Source organism: Cetorhinus maximus, chromosome 20 (assembly GCF_964194155.1).
Source record: "Cetorhinus maximus chromosome 20, sCetMax3.hap1.1, whole genome shotgun sequence".
Classification (NCBI taxonomy): domain Eukaryota; kingdom Metazoa; phylum Chordata; class Chondrichthyes; order Lamniformes; family Cetorhinidae; genus Cetorhinus; species Cetorhinus maximus.
In genome coordinates this window covers 54,170,297-54,196,630 of record NC_135898.1, presented here as the reverse complement: position 1 = coordinate 54,196,630, position 26,334 = coordinate 54,170,297, and the positions used below count along the sequence as shown (strand labels likewise).

At 40.8% G+C, this 26,334-nt stretch overlaps 1 protein-coding gene and 1 long non-coding RNA gene across 8 annotated transcripts in view; one reads left to right on the top strand and one right to left on the bottom strand.

Moving 5' to 3' along the window:
- LOC144694377 (uncharacterized) overlaps positions 1–24,311 on the top strand; it is a 33,416-nt gene extending 9,105 nt beyond the window's left edge. Inside the window, exon 3 of the long non-coding RNA XR_013579737.1 lies at positions 23,921–24,311. This is a non-coding gene — a long non-coding RNA (uncharacterized LOC144694377). The remainder of the gene's footprint in view (positions 1–23,920) is intronic.
- The window catches only part of ccdc186 (coiled-coil domain-containing protein 186), a 119,574-nt gene that overhangs the window by 53,376 nt on the left and 39,864 nt on the right, over positions 1–26,334 (bottom strand). For all 7 annotated transcript variants that reach the window (XR_013579733.1, XR_013579732.1, XM_078564678.1 and 4 more), the window contains exons 5-9: positions 24,309–24,521; positions 19,850–19,969; positions 7,267–7,371; positions 4,132–4,230; positions 2,105–2,191 (exon numbers count right to left, since the gene is read on the bottom strand). Coding sequence is in view for 5 of the 7 variants with exons in the window: in XM_078564678.1 (XP_078420804.1) it covers positions 2,105–2,191; positions 4,132–4,230; positions 7,267–7,371; positions 19,850–19,969; positions 24,309–24,521 (624 nt within the window). In the remaining 2 variants the exon portion in view is untranslated. The remainder of the gene's footprint in view (positions 1–2,104; positions 2,192–4,131; positions 4,231–7,266; positions 7,372–19,849; positions 19,970–24,308; positions 24,522–26,334) is intronic.

Sequence of the window (26,334 nt, the reverse complement as noted above, 5' to 3'; positions counted from 1 at the left end):
AGTGAGCCGTGGGATTTGGATTTCCTTGTGCATGAAACGAAGTCAACATTCAAGCACAGCAAGTGATTAGAAAGGCAATGGTATGTTGATTTTATTCCAAGGAGTTTGGAGTACAAGAGTAATGCAGTCTTGCTGCAATTGTACAGGAGTCTGGAGAGACCAGACCTGGATCACTGTGTAGATTTTTTGTTTTCCAATACCCAAGAAAGGATGTACTTACTTTAGAGGGGATTCAATGAAGGTTTACTAAATTGATTTTGGAATAACAGGGTTTTCCTATGAGGATAGATAGAGTAGAATGGGCCTATACTTTCTGGAGTTAAGGAGGATAAGAGGTGATCTAATTGAAACAAAAGATTCTGGAAAGGCATGACAGGGTAAATGCTGAGATACTGTTTCCCTTGGCTGGAAAGCTTAGAACTAGGGTGTATAGTCTCAAGATAACATGGCAGCCATTTAGGACAGAGAGAAGGAAAGATTTCTTCACTCAGAGGGCTGTGAAGCTTTGAAATTCTTTTCTCCAGAGTGATGTGGATTTTCAAGTCTCAGAGTATATTAAAGGCTGCGACTAATGGATTTCTAGATTCTAAAAAGGGAATCAGACAGAAACGTGAAGGTTTTCTTATTTTCACAGGATCTGGCTATCTCTAGCTAGGCCAGTATTTATTTCCCTTGAAGGTGGTGATGAGCTGCCTTCTTGATCTGCAGTCCGTGTGGTGTAGGTATACCCACAGTGCTCTGAGGAACAGAGTTCCAGGACTTTGACCTAACGACAGTGAAGGAATGGCAATATAGTTTCAAGTCAGAATGGTATGAGGCTTGGAGGGGAGCTTTCAGGTGGTGGTGTTCCAATGCATCTGCTGCCCTTGTTCTTCTTGGGGGTAGAGGTCGTGGGTTTGGAAGGCACTGTTGTCGGAGCCTTGGTAAGTTGCTGCAGTGCATCTTGTAGATGGTACGCACTGCTGCCACTGTGCATTGGTGGTGGAGGGAATGAATGTTTAAGGTAGTGGATGGGGTGCCAATCAAGCGGGCTGCTTTGTTGTGGATGGTGTCAAGCTTCTTGAGTGTTGTTGGAGTCACACTCACCCAACTAAGTGGAGATTATTCCATCACACTCCTCATTGTGTCTTGTAGACAATAGACAGGCTTTAGGGGGTCAAGAGGTGAGTTACTAATTCCTAGCATCTGACCTGCTCTTGCAGCCACAGTACTTGTATGACTGGTTCAGTTCTTTTTCTGGTCTATGGTAACCCCGAAGATGTTGTTAGTGGGGGAATTCAGTGATGGTGATGCCAATGAATGTCAAGGGAAGATGGTCAGATTCTCTCTTGTTGGAGGTGGTCATTGCCTGGCACTTGTATGGCATGAATGTAATTTGCCACTTATCAGCCCATGCCTGAAAGTTGTCCAGGTCTTGCTGCATCTGGATACGGACTGCTTCAGTGACTGAGGAGTCATGAATGGTGCAGAACATTGTGCAATCATCAGCAAACGTCCCATTTCATGACTTATGATGGAGGGAAGGTCATTGATGAAGCAGAAGATGGTACGGTCTAGGACACTACCCTGAGAAACTCCTGAAATGATGCCCTGGGACTGGAACAACCACAACCATTTTCCTTTGTGCTAGGTATGACTCCGACCAGTGAGGGAGGGGGAGGTTTCCTCCTGATTCTCATTGGCTCCGGTTTTGCTAGGGCTCCTTGGTTAAATACTGGCTTGATGTTAAGGGCAGTCACTCTCACCTCACCTCTGGAATTCAGCTTTTTTGTCCATGTTTGGACCAAGGCTGCAAGGCGAGGTGGAAAATCATCCTGCTCCTATATCTTATGTTCTTAAAACAGTAATTTCTTGCTCTCTTACTTGGTGACATAGTAACCTGCATATAACACCACCAGTGATGGACACAAGACAAAGAGACAAGAAAATGGAAGAGAAATAAGCTGGGATATGTATTTATTCTTTGTTCAAGTACTTCAATATAAAAATACCAACTGGTGGAATGGGCAGTGAAGAAGCTTCTCAAAGTTATTTTAGAAAATATTACAACAGAATTTACAATAATATAATTTCAAAATACGAACACATGAACAATAGAATCCACCTTTGTTCTTAAAGTATGCAACTCATCCATCCCTTCCTTGAATGTTTTCTTCAGGTCATCAAGTTCTTTTATTTTAGCATGACGAATCTGTTTTTTGTTGGAGAAATACATTACTTAGGAACCTAATAAAACTTTAAATTATCTCAATGGAAACATGAGATATTAATTAAACAGCAATCTATACCCTTCCTCCCAGTTCACCTTCACTTCTTTTACACTAACTTTCATTAAACCCAAAAAAGATTTCACTTCCCCTCTCAACTCTTAGTAAAGACTAATAGAAATAAAATAAGTTATAGAAGATGCTGCAAAGTCAACATCCATATTGACCTAATACACATTCAGCCATACAGTTTTCTGTAACCTTTGTTACATACAAGAATTTTATTCTCGAACACTTTGAAGATGACCAAAACAACATTCGATGATTTGCCAAAGCTTTTATGCAAAGGTTATGCACTTATAAAACAGGTTGCCATTACACTGCCTCCCCATCAAAGCTATGTATATTGCTTTCATCTCAAAATTAATATATCTGCAACATAGTCACTAAATCATCCTCAGATTTCTCTGTAATACACTCCAGGTTTTTCCAGGATTCCAACCACTCAAATGTGCTTGCTCCTTAATGACCTCCTCCAATCATCAAACCTTATTCATTCTTCCATAATTATTTCCACTCTACATACATTATATTTTGTATAGATCAGACACCTCAGTGCAAATGTTGAACTCTATCTCTTTTTGCTCTTCATTGATAGAATTAGAATGTATTTTTCTTCCAAATCATCAACTACATGGTATCCTAATTTTAACAGCTGGCATCCGTCATGGAAGGGGCTACTTCCACATCTCCTGATACTCAGCCTGGTGTTTTCTGCGAAAATTAACTGGTCGTCTGCCTGCTTTTATTTTTCATGGCACTACAGCATATTGGGACCTCACAGACCCTTTTTAAAAAAATCTATTTTATGGGTCTACGTATAAAGGTTACTTTCTATATTTAGTACACAAAATTAGAGCTCATGAGACAAGAACATGGTAGATGGAATATAATGTGGAAAGTTGTGAAGTTATCCACTTTGTGCAGTTTTGGTCTCCTTACCCAAGGAACATTATACTGGCCAAAGGGAAGTGCAATGAAGGTTCACTGGACTAATTCCTGGAATGGCAGGATTGTCCTATGAGGAAAGATTGAGGAGACTGGGCCTGTATTCATTAGGGTTTAAAAGAATGAGAGGTGATCTCATTGAAGTGTACAAAATTCTTACAGGGCTCAACAGGGTAGACACAGGTAAGATATTACCCCAGACTGAGGGGAGGTGGGGGGTGACGGCGGTCTAGAACCAGGGGGCAGTGTCTCAGAATAAGACGTAGGCCATTTAGGACTGAAATGAGAAATAATTTCTTCAGTCAGAGGGTGGTGAACCTTTGGAATTCTCTACCCCAGGGGGCTGTGGAGGTTCATTGAGTATGTTCAAAGCAGAGGTTGATAGAGTTCTAGGTACCAATGACATCAAGGGATATGGGGGTAGTGTGGGAAGATGGCTTTGAGATAGAAGATCAGCCATGATCAAGTTAAATGATGGAGCAATTCAAATTCATCTTAGTAGATTTGTAATTTGTACAGTAGCATGGATATTACATGGAAGCAACTACACAGAGGTGTCGTCTCCTTATAATTAAGGAGGGAAACGTGCTGAATCTTTGCCGATACTTCTGGAATATAGAATGTTAGCAGTCTGTCTGGCCAATTGCTATATTTATTCGGTTTAGCAAATTTGGGTAGAAACTCAAAAAGCATACATCCACTAGAGAAAAGTGGGAGGACCTTTCTGAACGATTCTGAATCAAAACTGTAATTTTTCTTTTAAAATAAAAGGGTAGAGAGTGCTCTGCTAAAACAGGATTTTTCGCAACAATGTTCCTCTGTCCCCCAGGTTATATTAGAACTTAATTTTCCATGAATTATGTAAATAAAGGTTTATATCAATTCCTCTAAACATTTTGTTGAAAGCACACCTCACCTCCATTTGATCTGATTTTTCCTGCAAGTGTTTTTCTAGTTCACCTTTAGTCTCACGCAGTTTGGCATCCAACTCATTGGATCTAATTTCCTCAGACTCCTGTGAAGACAGACCAAGTTCACCAAAGGGCAGAAAGCATAAATGAATAATACTCAAAATAAAAGTGGAAAATTTAATCACGTGCTTCCTTCAGGCTCAAGTGATGCCAGGAGCTTTATACATGAGGTTATACATAACATAACGAGCAGATATAGTCAAAAATATATCTAAAAAAATATAAGTTTTGAAATAGTTTTCATTAGTCTTGTGATATAAAGAGGCAGACCCATGATGGTTAATATCAATCTTTGATCCATTTCCAGACTTTCCAATATATTCTGAATCTAGATCAGCCTTCACATTATGACAGCTCAATCATCCAGTCATGGAGCAATACTACTAAAGTTTTATAGTTTAAGTTGCATCAGAAATTGTGAAGTAGTACTCTTTTCTTTCCAAGTACCCCCTTAAATTTCTCTCTGAAAACCATAATCCATGTTCCATACTTGCCTATTGTGATATATAATGGCCCTAAGTTATGACCAGACTCGGGGGAAATAATGAAGATTACATTTCTGGATCTCCATCTCCAATTCATAAAATGACACAGGATTATAGAACAACCATGAAAGAAGGAAGTCATTGAGTGGTTCTATTTCATCGCTTCATGTTGCATAGCAAGACGGCAGAGCTGACAATATGGCACTACCTCGATGTTGCACTCGAATACCAGCCTAGATTATCTACTCAAATAGTTGAAATGGAACTTGAACTCTCAGCCTTCTGATTAAGAGACAAGGTTGCTACCACTGCACCATGGCTGACATTTCCAGAAATAGCAGACTGTTTACCTTCAAGCCAAATTGCCCACAACACAAAATACAGATTGTGATATGCAGTAATGCAAGAAATCAACAAATAACTCCATGCCCAGTAGATTTACAGTGCCATTTGTGGATCATCCAATCCATCTTTTTTCCATAACTAAAATTGAAGTTTGCTATCCTACTCTTCCCCTCTGTTGAACTAGATATGGCAAAGCATTGTTCATTGGTGCAGGGACAATCAGGGTAGAATCCCAGCCGGAACCAAATGCAGATTAGTTGTCAATTTTTGCAGCACTCCATTGAAACCTGGAACCGTGCCGATAGTTTTGACACAGAGTGGGAGAAGACGGAGTTACAGTTCCATTCATTTTTTTTGCAACTTTTCAGAAATTCCACAGCCTGTTGCAAGTTCCACAGTGCCCATACTAAAGGCTTTGGTGTGATAGCACACTTCGCTGCTAAGTTGCAATGTTCAGTATTTATCTAATGCCTGGTTACATGCCCATACTCACCAGAATTAGACTGGAACCTGCAACCAGTAGATTGGGTAATAAATCCAAACTGCAGAGAAACCCTTCTAGTACAATGTATTGTGGATACCGCAATTACATTGCCACTTTTATTTTGCTATGGGGTATGGTAGAATACTGGTTACATTAGTGAGCTAATGATCAAAGACACAAACTCAAGTAACCCCATGGCAGTTGGGAAATTTAAGTTCAGTTAATTAATTGCACCTGGAATTAAAAAGCTAATATCAGTAATGGTGATCGTGAAAACAGATTCATACCTTTCAGCCAACATTGCCAACTCCTTCCCAACTCTGGTTATGTCCTGTCCCACCAGCAGGACAGACTCAACTAAGGTGACGACCCAGTGGTATACAGTTGGGAGTGGCCCCTGGAGTCCTCAACTCCAGACCTCTCAAAGTCTCATGGCATCACACATGCTAGTCTTTAGCCAATTTGATCCACTCTACACAATATCAAGAAATGAATGAAGGCACTGGATACAGCAAAGTCTATAATCCATGACAAAATACTAATACTTTAGCAGCAATGCTAAAAAGTTGCAATTCAGAACTAGCCTCACCTCTAACTAGCCTGTTTTAATTCATATGCAACACTGACATCTACAGACAAAGTGGAAAATTGCTCAGCTATGTTCTGTCCACAGCAATGCACCAAGAACTCTTTGACAGTACCTCCTAAACTTGTGACCTCCACTTTGGGCAGCAGGCACATGAGAATGCTACAACCTGCAAGTTCCCCTCCAAGGTACACCATCCAAGTCACACAATCTTGAATTAAAAATATATCACCATTCCCTCATTGTTGCTGGGTCAAAATCCTGGAAATTCCTACGCAACAGCACTGCAAGTACACCTGCAGAGACTGCAGCAGTTCAAGAAGGCAGTGCACCACCACCTTGAAGGACAATTAGGGATGGGCAATAAATGCTAGCACTGCCCATATGCTATGCACAAATAAAAAAGTAATACTAACATTGCTACAATAGAAGTGGCAGCATAATGCAACCAAAGAAACAAGAAATTAATTAACAAAACAAAATGACTGTTTAATACTATGACAACAGCTTGTCATTGAAAAATATGTTTGTTCAGAATATATCTGGTTCAGCTCCTCAGTGGGACCATTGGCATTTCTGTCCCTGATCAAACCATCCCATCAAATTGCCCCCACTAACCTGACCGGCAAGAAGACTGAGCACCAGAACACCACTTTGGCAGGCAACCACATGTTTCTGTCGCCTGCCCAAAATTTGCTCTAGGTAAATAACTATCACTGTTAAATAAGGTATCTTTAAGCAGTATCTTAAGTCTCACTTCATGTTTCTAATACTTCCACTGGTCTGGAACATTCTTCAACATGCTAAACATAGTTTGACAAATACAGAGCCCAAATAACAAACCCTGCTCATCAACACAACCCCAAAACATCAACTGCTACAAATTTAACATACCTACTTTTAAATTTGTAATGTTTAAGGTGCAAAAATGCAATAAGCAGCAGGATTCTGTCAGATGGAACACTTGTGAAACTCTTAAGCACATTAATTCCATTTATCTGATCCAGTCACTACATAGTGTACAATAACCATCCTCAAATATGTATTATTTGAGACAATATTTTCCTTGTAAAAAAAATGCTTTGGAAGGTACAGGGAATAGTTTAACAGATGGCAAAGGGGATGAAAACTGAATGGAAATTACAAAAAGGGTCATTACTGCCACCAAACTCAAACCAACCTGGTAGGTTTTGATGATGTCTTGGCAGTTTCTCCGGATCTGTTCAGTCTCTTCTTTAGCCTGAGTTAATTTGATTGTTGTTTCCTTCAATTTTTCTCTGGTTTCCTTTAGCGATGCAAAAAAAAACATCCAAGTTAAATTTTACTTCAGTAAAATGGCTGGATTTTACTTTCACATGTACAAATTATTTAGCAACATTAAAGATAGTTCTGGACTTCCTACTCTAAATACTTTAAAGAGATTCTGTTACAATCCACTAATTAGTCATAAATGTTATATCTTTGTATGTAAAACTTCATATTAGAAAGAAACCGTTACCTTCCTTGACTCTGTCAAAGAACATCTAGCACTCCAAAAGTATTCTGATGACCAAAGATAACCTCCAGCACTTTTTTCCCCGCACTACCAACAGTCTACTTAAACCCATCCACTTCAACCCAAACTCAACCCCCTCCAACAATAAGCGTAAGGACTTTGTTGTTACTAGGTTTGAGGTCATCCATTCAGCTGCCTTGGCTGCTTTTCCCTCTGTTCCGTAAGCCCAAGCATGAGCCCGAAACCTATGCCTTTCACTAAGTTTTCATCGAACAGACTTTTAAGAAAGCGATGTCCACTATGCTTTGTGAAAAAACTGTTTCCTAATTTCACATTTAAGTGGACTAGCTTTAATTTTATCCTCTTGCTCTGTATATCCCACCAAAGGCAATAGTTTCTCTGTATCTCCTGTGTCAAAGAGCTTAATCACTTTGAATTCAAGGATTTACTCAGTTTATGCAAACTTTCCTCATATTTTAACACTTAAAGCCCTGGTATCCTGCTGATGAATTTGCACTGAGCTCTTTGGACCCATTCCCACTAAACTGCTGGCTGCCCAACTTCCCTTCCTGGCTCCAATCCTTGGTGATATTGCAAAAGGTTCCAGCTCAAATATTTTCTCCCTGCATCCACTCATTTTAAGAACAATTAACCATTCAACATGGCAAAGCACCACTCCAACAGCACCCCTTCCATGGAAACTAACAGCCCATCTCCTTATTTCTCTGCCTTAAAACTGCCTTTCTTCTCCAGTTCTTATCTACTGTCACCTCCCAAATCAGTCGTCATCTATCCTGCAAGTGCATGTTGAACCTCTCAATCAAGTTTCCCTTCCACCACAGCATCAAGCAGCCTTAATCAAAGTCATAATGGCATCATACGTGACTATAACCAAGGTGCATTATCCCTTCTCAAGCTCTCTAAAGACTGACATAGTCAACCACACCACCCTTCTCCAACTCCTTTTATCCATTTCGCAGCTGTGTGACTGCACTCTTGATTTCATTTTTAACTATCTGATCGTAGCCAAAGAATCTCCAGTAATGGCTTCTCTTACTGCTCCTGCACCATTACTTCTAGCATCCTTTAACGATCTATTTCTAACCCTTCCTCTTCATCACATCGATTTATGGAAATTGGCAGAAGAGCTAGGGAGGAGTTGAGAGGAAATCTTTTCACCCCGAGGGTGGTAAGGTCCGGAACTCTCTGCCTGAAAGGGTCGTACAGACAGGAACCCCATTACATTTTTAAAATTATTTCAATACTCACTTGAAATGCCACAATCCAAAAGGCTATAGACCAAGAGCAGGAAAGTTGGATTAGGCTGCATTGCTCTTTGGCAGCTGACTTAAGGCACGATGGGCTCAATGGCCTCCTTCTGTGCCATGTGTATTTAAGATTCTATTTACATTCTGCCCCAAGCAAAATCATTAACATTTAAGGGATCAGATTCTACACGTTTACTTGTGACAGCCAACTCTACTCTACCAGCACCATTCTTGAACCCTGTCATAGCCTTTATTGTTAGACTGTTTGTCCAATATTCAGTCTTGGATAAGCTACAATTTCCTTCAGTTAAACACAGGAGAAACTGAAGCCATCATCTTTGATCCCCACCTCAAACTCCATATCTTTGCTGCTGATTACATTCCCATCTTGAAGGACTGTTTTCAGCTGAAAAGGACTGTTTTCAAACTTGGCATCCTATAGAAACCAAGTCAAGCTTCTGAGTATATATCCTCCATATCATGAAAAAAACACACATCCATTTCTTGAAAACGTCCACCCACACCAGCCCATCCAGCATTGATGTTTTCATCAACTCCAGAAGCGACTATTCCAATGCTTTCCTAACCAGTGCCCCATCTTCTATCTTCGTAAATTACAGGTCATCCAAAACTCTATCAGTTTCCCTTCCTACTCCAAGCCCCACTCACTCTGCACCCACTCTCACTGACTTACATTGTTGGTTACTGGCAATTTTCATCCTGGTGTTTAAACCTCTTATAAATTTGCTCCTCTGAGCCCTACAACACCCTCCCTCTCACTAAAAAACTTTCCATTCCTCTGACTCAGGCCTTTCGTGCACTCTTTTTTCCTTCAACCAACCATTGTGAGCCTTGCCTTCAATAGTCCAAGTCCACCCTGGAATTCCCTTCCCAAGTTTCCCCCCCCCATCGTTTTCCTTTCCTTCTTAAATAAAACTCAACTTGAGTTTATACCATCTACCCTTTACTTCAGCATTTATTTTGGCTGATTACACCTCTGTCGGCTGCCTTGGGAACATTTTTCAACGTTAAAGGTGCCTTTTAAATAAAAGGTTGTTGAAATGAAATCAAGAATTCCTGCCCAACTTAGGCTGTCACTGGAACATCAAAATTGACAATCTAGACAAAATGCACATAATTACAGAGCATAAGCGGGCTCCATTACAGCCTATTTTCACACATTTTTAAACTTTTTTTTAAAAAACTGTAATTCTTCTTGAAAGTATAGCTTAAATTTTAAATTCTTATGTAACTAGCCTATCAGTTTCTCATGCATCCAATCCCACCTCTTTCATTGTACCAAATATGACCAACTGGGTCAGGGTGGGAGCAAAAAATTCAATTGCACAATAGGCAACACAATGATCTTCAACAGAAAGTGCTGGAAAAACTCAGTCAATCTAACAGCAGATCTTCAAGTTAGCTTGAGAGGGTCCAGCATTAAGTTTACTGGCAATCACTAGGAAGATTTAAAGATCATCAGAAATACATTTTAAATACCCAATATGTACAGCATGGAAGGGTCTGTCCAAAGTCAACTTCAACATATTTATATTGTCCCTCAATCAGCTTTTGTCAGCATAGGAACATAAATAGAAACCGGAGTAGATCATTTGGCCTCTCGAGCCTGCTCCACCATTCAATAAGATCATGGCTGATCTGCTTGGGTTTCGAATTCCACATTCCCCCATCTACCCCGATAACCTTTCATTCCCTTGCCCAACAAGAATCTGTCTACCTCTGCTTTAAAAATATTCAATGACCCTGCCTCCACTGCCTTCTGAGGCAGAGAGTTCCAAAGTCACATAGCCCTCAGAAAAAAATTCTCATCTCTGCCCTAAAAGGGCGACCCCTAATTTTAAAACAGTGCCCCCTAGTTCTGAACTCACCCACAAGAGGAAATATCCTTTCCACGTCCACCTTGTCAAGGCCGTTCAGGATCCCGTATACTTCAATCAAATCACCCCTCATTCTTCTAAACTCCAGTGGAAACAAGTTCAGTCTGTCCAACCTTTCCTCATAAGACAACCCACATTCCAGGTATCAATCTAGTAAGCCTCCTCTGAACCACCTCCAACGCATTTACATCCTTCCTTAAATATCTGGGGCTTTATAATATGAAATTAAAGCAACCTGTGTTCTAATGTGAAATCAAGAAATTCTGCCCCCCATGTGTGTTATTGCTGAACATCATTGCTCATTTAGTCTGCAAACAAATCTAAACTGAGCACATTACAAGTACAATAATTTCACAAAGAAACCATCATTTATATAAAGGGAAATACTGCGGATGCTGGAAATCTGAAACGAAAACAAAAAATGTTGGAAAAACTCAGCAGGTCTGACAGCATCTGTGGAGAGAGAGAGAGAGAGAGAGAGACAGACAGAGATAACGTTTCGAGTCCGTATGACTCTTCTACAGATCTAAAAGGAGGTAGAGATGTGGTGAAATATATACTGATTAAGGGGGGTGGAAACGGTGAAGCTGGGTAGAAGGCCAGCAATAGGTGGAGACAAAGGAGAGATGGTAAAAGATGTCATGAACAAAACTTCAAAGAGTTGTTAATGGTAGTGGTACTGGCTAAAGGAGGCGCTAATGGTGACATTAAGAAAGCAAAATGTGATAATGGCCAGACCAGGGTAAGCACTCTGCACTCTGGAAAGTGACAGATGGCCCTAGTGGGGGTGGGGGGAGGGGACAGGGGGCAGAAAGGAAGATCGAAAATAGGCTAAAAGCTGGGAATAAAACAATGAATGAAAATGGAAATAAACATTAAAAATACTGAAAATAAGTGGAAAAAAATTAATAAATTTTTTTTTAAAAAAGTGAATATGGAAAAAAGGGGGATGAAAACAGGCAGGTGGTGATGGAGGAGAGAGTTCATGGTGTGAAGTTGTCGAACTCTATCGGGATCTCTGCCTCCCTTTAGATCTGTAGAAGAGTCATACGGACTCGAAACATTATCTCTGTCTCTCTCCACAGATGCTGTCAGACCTGTTGAGTTTTTCCAGCATTTTTTGTTTTCGAACCATCGTTTATAGTTTGCACCCAGATCTTACAATACTATCTGGCGGTGGTAAAGAGAATGAATACTATCTGGCGGTGGTAAAGAGAATGAATCAACTTAAGTCTCTAATGCTACTTTTCAAACTGCTGGAAGAGATGGCCTGGAATCAAGCTGAAATTGTAAATTTATTAAGTCTTAAACTTGAATTGTTACACAGAGCTGACTTGCCAACCAATCAGCACCCTTTTCTCATGCAGTATAAATTGTTACTCCCTTTGAAATTTGGCATTCTTGAATCTATCCTGATGATGACAAGATGAAAAGCTTCAACAGCATGTTTCATTTTTCAGCAATACTTAAAACATGGATTGGTTACACATACTTTAAACATTCACAACCCATGATGCCATCAAGATGTATATTTTAATAGTGTTTTTTCTCTTCGATGGTTAAAGTATTTAAATAAACGAATCACAAGATGCAACACCTGATCAGCTAGGATCCTAGATTTTCAGATGATTAATGCAAAAACATTACCCAAATGTAAAGACGACAAGCTACGAACAAAAAGCGATCTCAGTCAAGGTACTAAATCCTCGCTTATTGTCGACTCACCTAACATTGTTTCATTTTAATGTCATTAATAAAGTAGTGTCAGTATATCCTTTTAACATTGGTTTCACTTGCGTTGTTTGCCACAGACGTCCTCTCATATGGCCTGTCTGCTCACTTTTCCCCACAGTGCTTCCACCTTCACCATCAGTCCCTCTTGCTCCCAGCCTTGCCTCACCCTCACCACCCTTGCCCACTGCTGGCCTTGCCCTTCCGCCCCTCCCACCCACCCCAGCGACTCCCAGCTCCCGCTACCCTCAGGGTCTGTGGGCTTGTGCTCCAAGATCCCTCTGATCATCAGTATCCTACATTTTGTCACCCAATTTTCCACACCATCACAGACCTTTCCTTTTATCCCCCCGCCTCAACCCACTCCCATATTTCAACTACACAAAAGCTATTGCATTTCTAACTTTTCTCAGTTCTGATGAAAAGGTTATAACCTGAAACATTAACTTTGTTTCTCTCTCCATTGATGCTGCTCAACATACTGAGTATTTCCAGCATTTTCTGTTTTTGTGCCCTTGTCTTGTTTTCCCTCCTCAAATGCATTATTTTGCATTTCTCTGACTGAATTCCACTTTTCTGCCCACTTGACCAGTCCATTGATATTTTTCTATAATCTAGCTGGGCCGAGAAGGTTAAGTGAGTGGGCAACAAGCTGCCGATGGAGTATAATAATATGGGAAAGTGTGAGGTTATTCACTTGAATGAGAATGAATGAGAATAGAAAAGCAGAATATGTTGAAAAGGTCTAACTCTTAAACAATGATGTTCAGAGACACTTGAGTGTACTTGTACAAGGAACAAAATTAGCATGCAGGTACTGCAAGCAATTAGGAAGGCAAATGGCATGTTGGGTTTTATTTCAAGGAGTCTGGGGTACAAGAATAAGGGAGTCTTGCTCCAACTGTATAGTGCTTTGGTGATACTATACCTGGAATACTGTGCACAGTTTTGGTCTCCATATTCAAGAAAGGATATACTTGCCTTGGAAGCGGTACATAGGAACATAGGAGAAGTGGACCATTCAGCCCATCGAGCCTGTTCTGCCGTTCAATTAGATCATGGCTGATCATCTACCTTTACATCACTTTCCTGTGCTATCCCCATATCCTTTGATGGCATTACTATCCAGAAGTCTATTGATTTGTGTCTTGAATATGCTCAATGATTGAGCTTCCACAACCCTCCAAGGTAGAGAACTCCAAAGATTCACCACCCTCTCGGTGAAGAAATTCCTCCTCATCTCCGTCCTAAATGGCCTGCCCTTTATCCTGAGACTGTGTCCTCTGGTTCTGGACTCACCAGCCAGGGGAAACATCTACCCTCTCACACTCTAAGAATTTTCTAAGTTTCAATGAGGTCACCTCTCATTCTTCGAAGCTCTAGAGAGTACAGGCCCAGTTTCCTCAATTTCTCCTCATTAGATGATCCTGCCATCCCAGGGATTGGTCTGGTGAACCAAAACAAAAACAGAATTACCTGGAAAAACTCAGCAGGTCTGGCAGCATCGGCGGAGAAGAAATCAGTTAACGTTTCGAGCCTTCATGGCCCTTCGGCAGAACTGAAGCATAGTTAGAAGAAGGGAGAAACATAAATTGGTTTAAGGTGGGGGGGTGGAGTGGTGGGGGGAGAGAGAGACATTGAGGGTGTGGTGATTGTGGAGATGAGCAGATAATCAAAAGATGTCACAGACAAAAGGGTCAAAGAGGTGTTTTGTCTGAGAAAAGTGCTAATTAAGAATGGAGGACAGGATATTCAAAGTACAGCTCTAGTGGGGGTGGGGTGGAAAGGCCAACAGGTTTTAGTTTTAGATTTAAAAATAATGGAAATAGGTGGGGAAAGAAGAATCTATATAAATTATTGAAAAAAAAGCAGGGGGTGGGGGGTGGGAAACGGGGTGGGGATGGGGGAGTTTAAGATCTAAAGTTGTTGAATTCAATATTCAGCCCGGAAGGCTGTAAAGTGCCTAGTTGGAAGATGAGGTGCTGTTCCTCCAGTTTGCGTTGGGCTTCACTGGAACAACGCAGCAAGCCAAGGACAGACATGTGGGCAAGAGAGCAGGGTGGAGTGTTAAAATGCCAAGCGACAGGGAGGTTTGGGTCTTTCTTGCGGACAGACCGCAGGTGTTCTGCAAAGCGGTCGCCCAGTTTGCGTTTGGTCTCTCCAATGTAGAGGAGACCGCATTGGGAGCAACGAATGCAGTAGACTAAGTTAGGGGAAATGCAAGTGAAATGCTGCTTCACTTGAAAGGAGTGTTTGGGCCCGTGGACGGTGAGGAGAGAGGAAGTGAAGGGGCAGGTGTTGCATCTTCTGCGTGGGCATGGGGAGGTGCCATAAGTGGGGGTTGAGGAGTAGGGGGTGATGGAGGAGTGGACCAGGGTGTCCCGGAGGGAACGATCCCTACGGAATGCCGTCAGGGGGGGTGAAGGGAAGATGTGTTTGGTGGTGGCATCATGCTGGAGTTGGCGGAAATGGCGGAGGATGATCCTTTGAATGCGGAGGCTGGTGGGGTGATAAGTGAGGACAAGGAGGACCCTATCATGTTTCTGGGAAGGAAGAGAAGGCGTGAGGGAGGATGCGCGGGATATGGGCCGGACACGGTTGAGGGCCCTGTCAACGACCGTGGATGGAAAACCTCGGTTAAGGAAGAAGGAGGACATGTCAGAGGAGCTGTTTTTGAAGGTAGCGTCAAAAACCTTCAAAAACAGCTCCTCTGACATGTCCTCCTTCTTCCTTAACCGAGGTTTCCCATCCACGGTCGTTGACAGGGCCCTCAACCGTGTCCGGCCCATATCCCGCGCATCCTCCCTCACGCCTTCTCCTCCTTCCCAGAAACATGATAGGGTCCCCCTTGTCCTCACTTATCACCCCACCAGCCTCCGCATTCAAAGGATCATCCTCCGCCATTTCCGCCAACTCCAGCATGATGCCACCACCAAACACATCTTCCCTTCACCCCCCCTGACGGCATTCCGTAGGGATCGTTCCCTCTGGGACACCCTGGTCCACTCCTCCATCACCCCCTACTCCTCAACCCCCACTTATGGCACCTCCCCATGCCCACGCAGAAGATGCAACACCTGCCCCTTCACTTCCTCTCTCCTCACCGTCCAAGGGCCCAAACACTCCTTTCAAGTGAAGCAGCATTTCACTTGCATTTCCCCTAACTTAGTCTACTGCATTCGTTGCTCCCAATGCGGTCTCCTCTACATTGGAGAGACCAAACGCAAACTGGGCGGCCGTTTTGCGGAACACCTGCGGTCTGACGGCAAGAAAGACCCAAACCTCCCTGTCGCTTGCCATTTTAACACTCCACCCTGTTCTCTTGCCCACATGTCTGTCCTTGGCTTGCTGCATTGTTCCAGTGAAGCCCAACGCAAACTGGAGGAACAGCACCTCATCTTCCGACTAGGCACTTTACAGCCTTCCGGGCTGAATATTGAACTCAACAACTTTAGATCTTAAACTCCCCCTCCCCCCATCCCCACCCCGTTTCTTCCCCCCCCCTCCCCCCCGCTTTTTTTTCAATAATTTATATAGATTCTTCTTTCCCCACCTATTTCCATTATTTTTAAATCTAAAACTAAAACCTTGTTAGCCTTTCCACCCCACCCCCACTGGAGCTGTACTTTGAATATCCTGTCCTCCATTCTTAATTGGCACTTTTCTCAGACAAAACACCTCTTTGACCCTTTTGTCTGTGACATCTTTTGATTATCTGCTCATCTCCACAATCACCACACCTTCAATGTCTCTCTCTCTCCCCACCACTCCCCCCCCCCCCCCCCCAACCACCTTAAACCAATTTATATTTCTCCCTTCTTCTAACTATGCTTCAGTTCTGCCGAAGGGCCATGAAGGCTCGAAACGTTAACTGATTTCTTCTCCGCCGATGCTGCCAGACCTGCTGAGTTTTTCCAGGTAATTCTGTTTTTGTTTTGGATTTCCAGCATCCGCAGTAGCTTTTAGCTTTTTGTTTTTATCATTGGTCTGGTGAACTTTAGTTTCACTTCCTCTATGGCAAGTATATCCTTCCTTAGATAGGAGACCAAAACTGTACACAATACTCCAGGTGTGGTCTCACCAAGGCTCTATACAATAGCAGCAAGACATGTTTACTCCTATACTCAAATCCTCTTGCAATGAAGACCAACATACCATTTGCCTCCCTAATTGCTTGCTACACCTGCATGCTAGCTCTTAGTGACTCATGAACAAGCATACCCAGGTCACTTTGGACATCATCACTTCCCAACATCTCACCATAAGAAATAGTCAGTCTTTCTGTTTTTTCTACCTAAGTGGATAACTTCACACTTAATCACACTATATTCCATCTGCCATGTTCTTGCCCATTCAGTTAGCCTGTCCAAGTCCCCTTGAAGCCTTCTTGCATCCTCCTCACAACTTAGAAAACTAGGTGGGAATGCGTCATCAGCAAATTTGGAAATATTACCTTTGGTCACCACATCCAAACCATTTATCATAGTACAATGAAGGTTTACCAGATTGATCCCTGGGATGAAAGGGTTGTCCTATGATGAGAGGCTGGTAAACCTAGGCTCATATTCTCTGGAATTTAGAAGAAGGCCTCTTATTGAAACATACAAGGTTCTGAAAGGACAGGGTGGACATCGAAAGGTTATTTCCCCTGGCTGGAGAATCTAGGCCACAAGGGCACAGCCCCAGTATGAGGAGTCAATCATTTAGGGTTGAAATGAGGAGCATTTTCTTCACTCAAAGGGTTGTGAATCTTTGGAATTCTCTAGCCCAGAGAGCTGTGATAGATATACTTTTTGATATCTCAGAGAATCAAGGGATATTGGAAACAGGTAGAAAAGTGAGTTAAAGCAAATCAGCATCCAATTTCATATTGATTGGAGGAACAAGCTTGAAAGATCATGTGGACTACTGGTCCAATTATTTATGTTCTTACCTTTGCTTCCTGCCACTGAGTCAATTTTAGATTCAATTTGTCACTTTTCCTTGGATTCCTTTACTGACCAGTCTGTCATGTGGAACCTTGCCAAAAGCCTTGCTAAATCCATGTAGACTACATCAAATATACTACCCTTCTGTCATCCCCTCAAAGGATTCAATCAAGTTAGTCAGACGTTATCTCTCTTTAACAAATCCATGCTGACTATCCTTAATTAATCTGTCTTTCTAAATGATAATTTTTATGGTCCCTCAGAATTTTAACCAATAATTTGCCTATGGCAGCGATTAGATTGACAGCTTGTATTAATCAGTCAATCCCTTTCTCTCTTATTAAACAATAATACAATGTTAGCAGCCTTCCAGTATCATGCCTTCAGTCAGAGAGGATTGGAAAAGGCCAGCCAGGGGCTCTACTATTTCCTCCCTTGTATCCCAGGCAGCTAAGAGAAGTATTTCATCCAGACCTACCGATTTATCTACTTTCAAAGATACTAAACCCCTTAATATTTCCTCTCACTAGGTTTATCCCATCCAATATTTCACACTGCTCCTCCTCAACTACAATGTTTGTGTCATCCCCATCTTTTGTGAAGACAGATGCAGCACATTCATTAGGACCAGACCCATGTTTTCCACCTTTTGTTCTTGAATAGGCCTCACTCTTTCCTTAGAGAACAGCATTAGGGATCAGTCAACTGGATGTTACAATGGTCAGAGCTACAATAACAGAGGGATGAGGTCAAAAGCTTTTTCTGGGTTCTCGATTGTTTTGCATTCAAATGTCAGAAGCATTAAAAGGAGATAATTTGCATTATGCTACCCTGAAAGATCAGCACCTTTAATTTTCTTTACAAAAAATTAAATCAAATCTTATTTGGGGATGGGGTATTCAGCCCATCATGTCTGATGTCTCTTTGAAAGAGCTAATCTAATTAGTCTCACTCACCACTGTTTCTCCATAACCAGCATTATTCTTTTTAAAGCATATGTCCAACTCCGTTTTGAAAGTTACAACTGAATTTGCTTCCACCACCCTTTCATTCACTGTATTCCACTTTAGATATTCTATGAACTAAAGTCTATTAAATTAAGATGGATCACAATAGTCTGTTATTGTACAATGCCATGTTTTATTAAATGATATAACCTTGAAGTAAATTCAATTCCAAAGCCTTTTTAGGTTTCACTTTCAAGTCTCCAGCCGACAGGTGGAATAATGAAAACTTTTAAAAGGGATAGATTGGAGATGTGCCTGGGTGGGTGCAATTTAATGAGAAACGTCATGCATGAAAGGCCCTATCTGGAAAACCTCCTCATTTTTTCAAAATGTAGAGATAAAGTAGGTAGCAGAACTTCCTTTGGCCTGGCTTATTTGAACTTTGAGAAAGCTTTTAGCAAAACTCCACATGTAAAAAGATTCCCAATTAAGCTAATAGCCAGAAATCCAGAATAGAACATGGGAGTGGATAAGATGGTAAAGTGGTGGAATGTAAGATTAGGGAAGATGTGGAGTCCTGCAAGAAAACAAAAAACAAACAGTTGGATCCTTGCTGTTCGAGACTGCATTAATGGCCTGAATATCAAAACAAAATATAAAGTTGGAAATTTTCTGGTGAACACTAAAACACGAGTGCAATAACGAAAGAGGATGTTGTAAAACATTTAAGATTTAGAATGAGTACAATTATACAATTAGCTGAGAATAATAAATGGAATTTGACACTGAAATAAATGTAATATTTACAGCATTGGTCAAAATATGAATAAAGAAAATAAACGTTGAGATTTACTAGATGATCTTCTACTGAAATGGAGTATAGACTTGCAACACCTAAACAATACAGGTTACAAATGCTGGTTATAGATAGTCAAAACATTAGGGAAGAGACCTTGAAGTTGTGCTGTAGCTTGCCGTAACTGGGTCAGACCACACTTGGGAGTTATGCGTTCATCTTGGATGAATACATAATTTTAAAAACTGCAGACAGGAGAATGTAGAAAGAAGAACAAAGACACTTATTCCATATGTAAACAGGATGAACTATGTAAGACAGACTGGAAAAATTCCAGTGAATGGGCCTGGGTGGGAGTGGCCCAGATAGGTAGAGCATGGGCCAGAATCCCAGCGCAAGTTCTGGTCAGAGTAGCAATGAAGGAAGCATGCAAGACTAAATCTCCAATGCAAAGCTTTACTTTTTGGCCAAGAGCAAGAGAAAGAGACAAATTCTAGAATCATAAGCTGTTTCAATTTTGGTGCTTTCTTTTTTTAAAAATGCGCACAAATACCATGAGCTATACTTCGGTTTACTGTCTTCCTATAATAACATTCAAACTACAAGTAAAACATTTGTATTTTTAAATATGAAATATTTCATTGACCATCTTTTTGTTGTTTCTTGATTTGATGATCTAAACAGTGCAACACTAACTAACCTTGTGTGTATCCATTTCATTTTTCAATTTATTTTGGGCCCATTTCACTTTGATGATGTTGGAGTTGATGTCTTCCTTCAGTTTTTCAACATCTTTGTGGAGCTTTGTTGCTTCTCCTTCCTGAAATCAGTGAAAAAAATATTTTTTTGCAAATTTTCAAAAAGTAGAGCTAAAAAGTGAATCTTTCCATTTTCACACTGCTCTACCAGAGGAGCTGAAGTTTCACATGCTTATAGATAACTTTGAAGTCTTTTGCATCTTTACTGTATTCCCCCTCCAACCAAAAAATATTTATTCCAAAACTAGACAGTTGACATGTTTACAAAATTAAGACACTTGATCTCATTTAATGCCTCTCCTTTGGCTTCTCCCTAACCAACTTATCAGCTATTAGGAAATATACAAACCTGAAGAAAATTTGACATGGCTTTGAATCTTCCTCAACTCTGTCCGGTAAAGTATGTATGCAACAGCTTTGTCAAATAATACAAATCACATATTTGCATAATTTGTCTGATTTAAATTGGCAGTACTGATAAAGGCATTTCTATTTAACAATTCAAATATACTGTCTGGTGAGCTAAGCAAGTTATCATAGTCCCTAAAGACCTAAATTCCAACCTACAGCTTTTTCTACGTTATGTTTTATGCTGTTGCATACTGACTGGTTACTTTACCGGACAGAGCTGAGGAAGATTCAAAGCCATGTCAAATTTTCTTCAGGTTTGTATATTTCCTATTAGCTGATAAGTTGGTTAGGGAGAAGCCAAAGGAGTGGCATTAAACGAGATCAAGTAACCTAATTCTGTAAAAATGTCAATAGCCTAGTTTTGTAATAAATATTTTTTGGTTGGAGGGGGAATACAGTAAAGATGCAAAAGACTTCAAAGTTATCTATAAACATGTGAAACTTCAGCATATGTTTTAGGTTTAGTATTTAATACACAGATTTATAGAAGCACTTCAAAATCATATAGAACATACTGCACAGGTTCTTAAGCCTTAATCAATTTAATGTTTCTTTAAAAAAAGCTCAATAACCATATTTTTTACCTAAGTAGAACGCGTGAGTTTTTTTTTGCCTCGATTCTCAAACTTGTAATGTTGAATACTATGAAGTAATCTGGCAAACAGAATGCTATCATTCTACTTAAAGTTTCATCACTTAAAGCATTCTTACCAGCTCTGCCACAACATTAATACTAAACAATTTATTTCTTTTTCCCAAAATAAATTGGTAAACACCTTGAAAATAGTGGAGAGGAATGCCATTCAATTAAGCCAAGCATTTTCCATGAATATCACCAGTGATTTCTAACGTAGTCATCATTATAGTAGTCAAACTAGTTTAATTCACAGCACTTTGGCAGCAAAAGATGTGCACCAATAAGGAGGATGCAATTAACTGACATGCCATTACTGAGTCAAATGTTTTATGTTTAAATGAAAGCAACTGCTATAAAAAAAACATACAAAACAAAGTTATGAATAGATTTAAGAATTTTTTTTATTCTTTCATGGGATGTGGGCATCACTGGCAATGCCAGCATTTGTTACCCATCCCTAATTGCCCTTGAAGGTGGTGGGTGAGCAGCCTTCTTGAACTGCACCAGATGAAGTTAGTATTCTTTATATTCCTTAAGAAAAAGACACTAGCCTTTTTTTGGGTAAAGCACACCAGTTAAGTTTATTTGGAACAATCTTCTTCCCCCTCCCCCACCCCCACCACCAACTGGTCAGGAAATCCCACAAAGTAAGCTTTGCTGACGTCTACTTAATGGCATCGACAATTAATTAGTCAAATAAAACATAGTAAAATGACAGGGCAGATGATGTGTTGCAGCTGTAGCATGTGGGGACTGGTGGACACCAGTGCGATCCACAACAACCACATCTGCAGTAAGTGTCTGCAGCTCAAGGAACTTCTGCTCAGAGATGATGAGCTGAAATCCAAGCTTCAGGGACTGATGCACCACACAGCGGGAAAAGTTACCTTGACACTTTGTTCCAGGGGCAGTCACACCCCTTAGGCTAGGTACTTGTGATTTGGTCCGTGTTCAAGGACCGGCGGGTGGGACTACGAGTAAGGTCGGTATGAGGGCCCAGTTGGTAGCAATGGAGGAGCCACAGTCGCTGCAATTGTCCAACAAGTTTGTGCACATAAGCAGGGTCAGCAAACTGACCACAACATCTTGGTGACGGACGTCATTGAAGTAGGGGGAATAAAAAGGAATGTAGTTGTAGTAGATGACAGTATAGTTAGGGGGTTAGATACAGTTCTCCGCAGCCAGGAGTGTAAGTCCCGAGGGCTGTGTTGCCTGCCCAGAGCCAGGGTTAAGAACAGCATCTCAGGGATAGAGAGGCACGTGCAGTGGGAGGGGAAGGATCCAGTGTCATGGTGCATATGGGTACTAACAACATATGTTGGACTAAGAAAAAGGTTCTGCTGAGGGAGTATGAACAGCTAGCTGATAAATTCAAAAGCAGAACTACAAAGTTAATAATCTCTGGATTGCTATATGAGCCACGAGCAAATTGGCATAAGGTCAGTAATATCATAACGTTGAACTCAAAGTCTGGTGTGGGAGAAATGGGTTTTGATTCATTGACACTGGCATCAGTACTGGGCAAACATGGAGCTGTACTGTTAGGACAGTTTCACCTGAACCACGCTGGGACCAGTGTCCTAGATAGTTGTGTAACTAGGGCTGTAGAGAGGACTTTAAACTAAATATTGAGGGCAGAGTTCACATGAAGGAAGATTTTAAAAGTTAAGAGGAAGGACAAGGCAGAGTGGCGAAACAGGTAATGGTAACCAGAATGTGACAGGAAAGGACAGAGCATACAAACGTGAGTGCCCCAGCAAATATGGTCAGCATAGGGAAAAATGGCTTTAAACTAACAGAAGGGGAGGAGACTTCAGGTGAAGGGAGATTTAGAAATCCAAAGATACAAGTTAAGGCAATAGAAAAGTATATTGATGTGGGTAAAGATAAGCTGTGTGGGACAGGAAGGGACAGAGTCTTTAATGACAATCGAGTATCAGATAGTAAAGTCCATGCAGGGAATTGTAATAAAAAAAATTGAAGTCACTTTATCTGAATGTGCAGAGTATCCACAATAAAGTAGATGAACTAGTGGCATAAAATAGAGATAAATGGTTTAGATCTAATCACCATTACAGGGACATGCATAAAATTTAAATATGCTGATGTTCAGAGAGACTTGGATACACTTCTGCAAGAAACACAAGTAGTTAGCATACAGGTATAGCAAGCAATTAGGAAAGTAAATGACCTGTTGGCCTTTATTGCAAGGGATTGGAATATATATACAAGGCTTTGAATCAGGTGCACAGTTTTAGTCTCCATACTTAAGGAAAGATATATCTGCATTGGAGGCAGTACAGCGAAGATTCACTAGATCGGTCCCGGCATGAGAGGATAATTCTATGATGAGAGGCTGGGCCTATATTCTCTGGAGTTAAGAAGAATAAGAGGTAATCTCACTGAAACATTGACGATTCTGAAGGGGCTTGACAGGCCAGAAACGGAGAGATTGTTTCCTCTGTCTGGGCAATCTAGAAGGATGCAGAATTTCAGGATGAAGGGATAATCATTTAGGACTGGGACGAGCAGAAATATCTTCACTCAAAAGAGCTGTGTTTTTCTCTACCGCAAATGGCTATGGATACAGCACCATAGAATATATTTAAGGCTACAATAGACAGATTTTGGTTTCTCAGGGAATCCAGGGTTATGGGGAACAGGCAGGAAAGGCAGGCAGGCAGGTCAACCATAATCATAATGAATAGCGATGCAGGCTCCATTGGTCATATGGTCTTCTCCTTTTTCTATTTATGTTCTAACACAATCATCCAGGTGGGGGAATGAAGAAAACCATTACATTGCACAACTGGTCTAAAAACACAAGAACAAATCTCACCCCTGGGATGGCTCAGTTGGTAAATGCAATCTGTGGTGCAGTTGAGTGAGGTATTGAAAGCCATCCAGATCAGGATGTTCCCAAGTTTTAACTATTATCTGTTCTAAGTTATTTTTTCTTTCCCAGCACAATTGGAAAGGAGTTGAGGAAAAGAGATGGGCAGAATCAGGTTACAAAATAACCTCAGTAACCACAGGATATGCAAGAGAGGAAAATACACACATCAAAAGCCAAGATCACTGTTCTTATTAACTATGCAGCTACTCCAGCTGGAGGCTCTCATCAGTCAGGTTTGACTGCAACGGGTCTCAGATGAATAATTATTGTCCAGTTCACACATGAAGAATAGCCAGCCGCAGAATATGGGCCATACCCCAAAGCTGTCATCTGCAGAAAAGGAAGATATCTCCTGCAGCGCAGAGTTAAGTGAGAGAATGAGGAAAACTGACATCGAGAGTTCCATAGATAGCTTATTGGGACTCACAGCTCTATATACAGTAGTAAGATAAAGTACCTTTGCATCATAGAGCTGTTGTAATCTCGCCTTCTCTTGTGTGAGCTGCTTGGTCTTAATTGTCAACTTCTCCAGTTCTCTATTTGCATCCCTTAATTTTTTTTCAATTCCTTCCTTCTCTTTTCGAAGGTCAAGGGATTCTTTCTCTCCTCGTACATACTTCATTACCATAGCTTCTTTCTCCTGACGAGCCTCTTCACATTTTTTGTTGGTCTAAAAAGATAGAATCAGTTAATTGCTCAGATTCACTTTAAAAAGAGCGATTTAGGCAATATCAGGAAGCGTATAAATGTCTATTTACACCGCGTGTAGAAGATAAACTAACATGAATTAAGTTTACAGGCAAATATAATCCCATAAAAAAGTTACCCCAGTCTTTAGTGGAATGACTACACAGATTTTTTGAACATCTTAACTGCATTTTAACGAAAATATCAGCTGCACAATCTCTTGGGCTGTGTTTTTTTTCTTTCATTGTATATTAAGTGGCTTAAAATGCAGTAGCTGACCAACGTCATCTGCAATAAAGACAAATGACTGTTGCTGGTGGTTATGGGGATATGGCAGATTTTAAATAAATTGTACTGAAGAAAAATTAAGTCAGTCAGAAATTTAACTTGCCCTAATGTATACTCTAACAATCTCGACTCTGCAAGTGGTGGTGGTGAGGCCTTGGCATTGTGGTATTGTCACTGGACTGATAATCCAGAGTAATGCTCTGGGGACACGGGTATGAATCCCACCATGGCAGATGGTGGAATTTGAATTTAAAAAAATCTGGAAATAAAAGACTAATGATGATCTTAAAAAAACCCATTGTCGATTGTCAGAAAAAACCCATCTGGTTCACTAGTGTCCTTTAGGGAAGGAAATCTGCCATCCTTACCTGGTTTGGCTGACATGTGACTCCAGACCCACAGCAATGTGGTTGACTCTTAAATGCCCTCTGAAATGGCCTAGCAAACCACTCAGTTCAAGGGCAATTAGGGATGGGCAATAAATGCTGGCCTAGCCAGTGACACCCACATCCTATGAACGAATAATAAAAAAACTGGATTTCATCAAATCCTTTGAAGTCTTCAACAGCAATGAGAGTGGATTGATAACAACCATGGTGTTTGCATACTCTGGTTTCATTATGGCCAACCTTGCCCTAGAAACTTTTGACATGATCTTCAAAGTATTGAGGATAGCAAGCTGTCCATAACCAGCAGTGAAATGAATGGCCAGTCAATATTTTCGAATGTACTTGGTTAAGGAAGGAATATTAGCCAGAAACCAAGAACTCCCTGCTTCCCTTCATACAGGGCCTTCAACATCCAATGTGACCATGCCAGTGGAATTTCTCTTTAACGTTTCACTCTCAATTTAAAAGCCAATGTAGAACAGATTTAAATATGCAGTTACACAAGTAATAGCCGAATACCATAGTTAGGTTCTGGATCTGACAAAATGCACTAAACACCATTGCACACCACCTGGACTTGTTACTTGTAGGGTATAACAATAATGTGAAGTAAAGCCAAAATTAAAATGCGTTCAAGAGTTTGGTGGATGTTCTAGACAAATTGATAATCCAACTGTGATTTTTTTTAAAAAAATTAATTAGAGAGTGAACCATTCTTGTTGTCATCTGCCAAGGGAGTACAGCTCTGCTTATTTATGCAAAATTCTCATGCGAAAGAAAGCCTCTCTCTTTGTAAGCAGATCCCAATTCGCAGCCAGACATTCCTCACAACTTAACATTGGTCCTGCCAGTTGTACTTCACACATTAGCACTTTTGGACCAGTAGCTTTAAATAACCGCAGCCTTAAATTTAGACGTTGATTTATACTGCTAGAAAATGAAAAGTTATCACGTACTTTCAACAAACTTAAATTGCTATAATGGAAGTGGAATGAGTTAAGTCCATACTGAAGTCAGAATATGCAAAAGAAAAGATTGCATTAAATCTCTCTCTACTTATAATTAGTTTAAAGTCCAACTACAAAGCTGATCAAATTAGCTTTTAAGTAATTTGTGCTC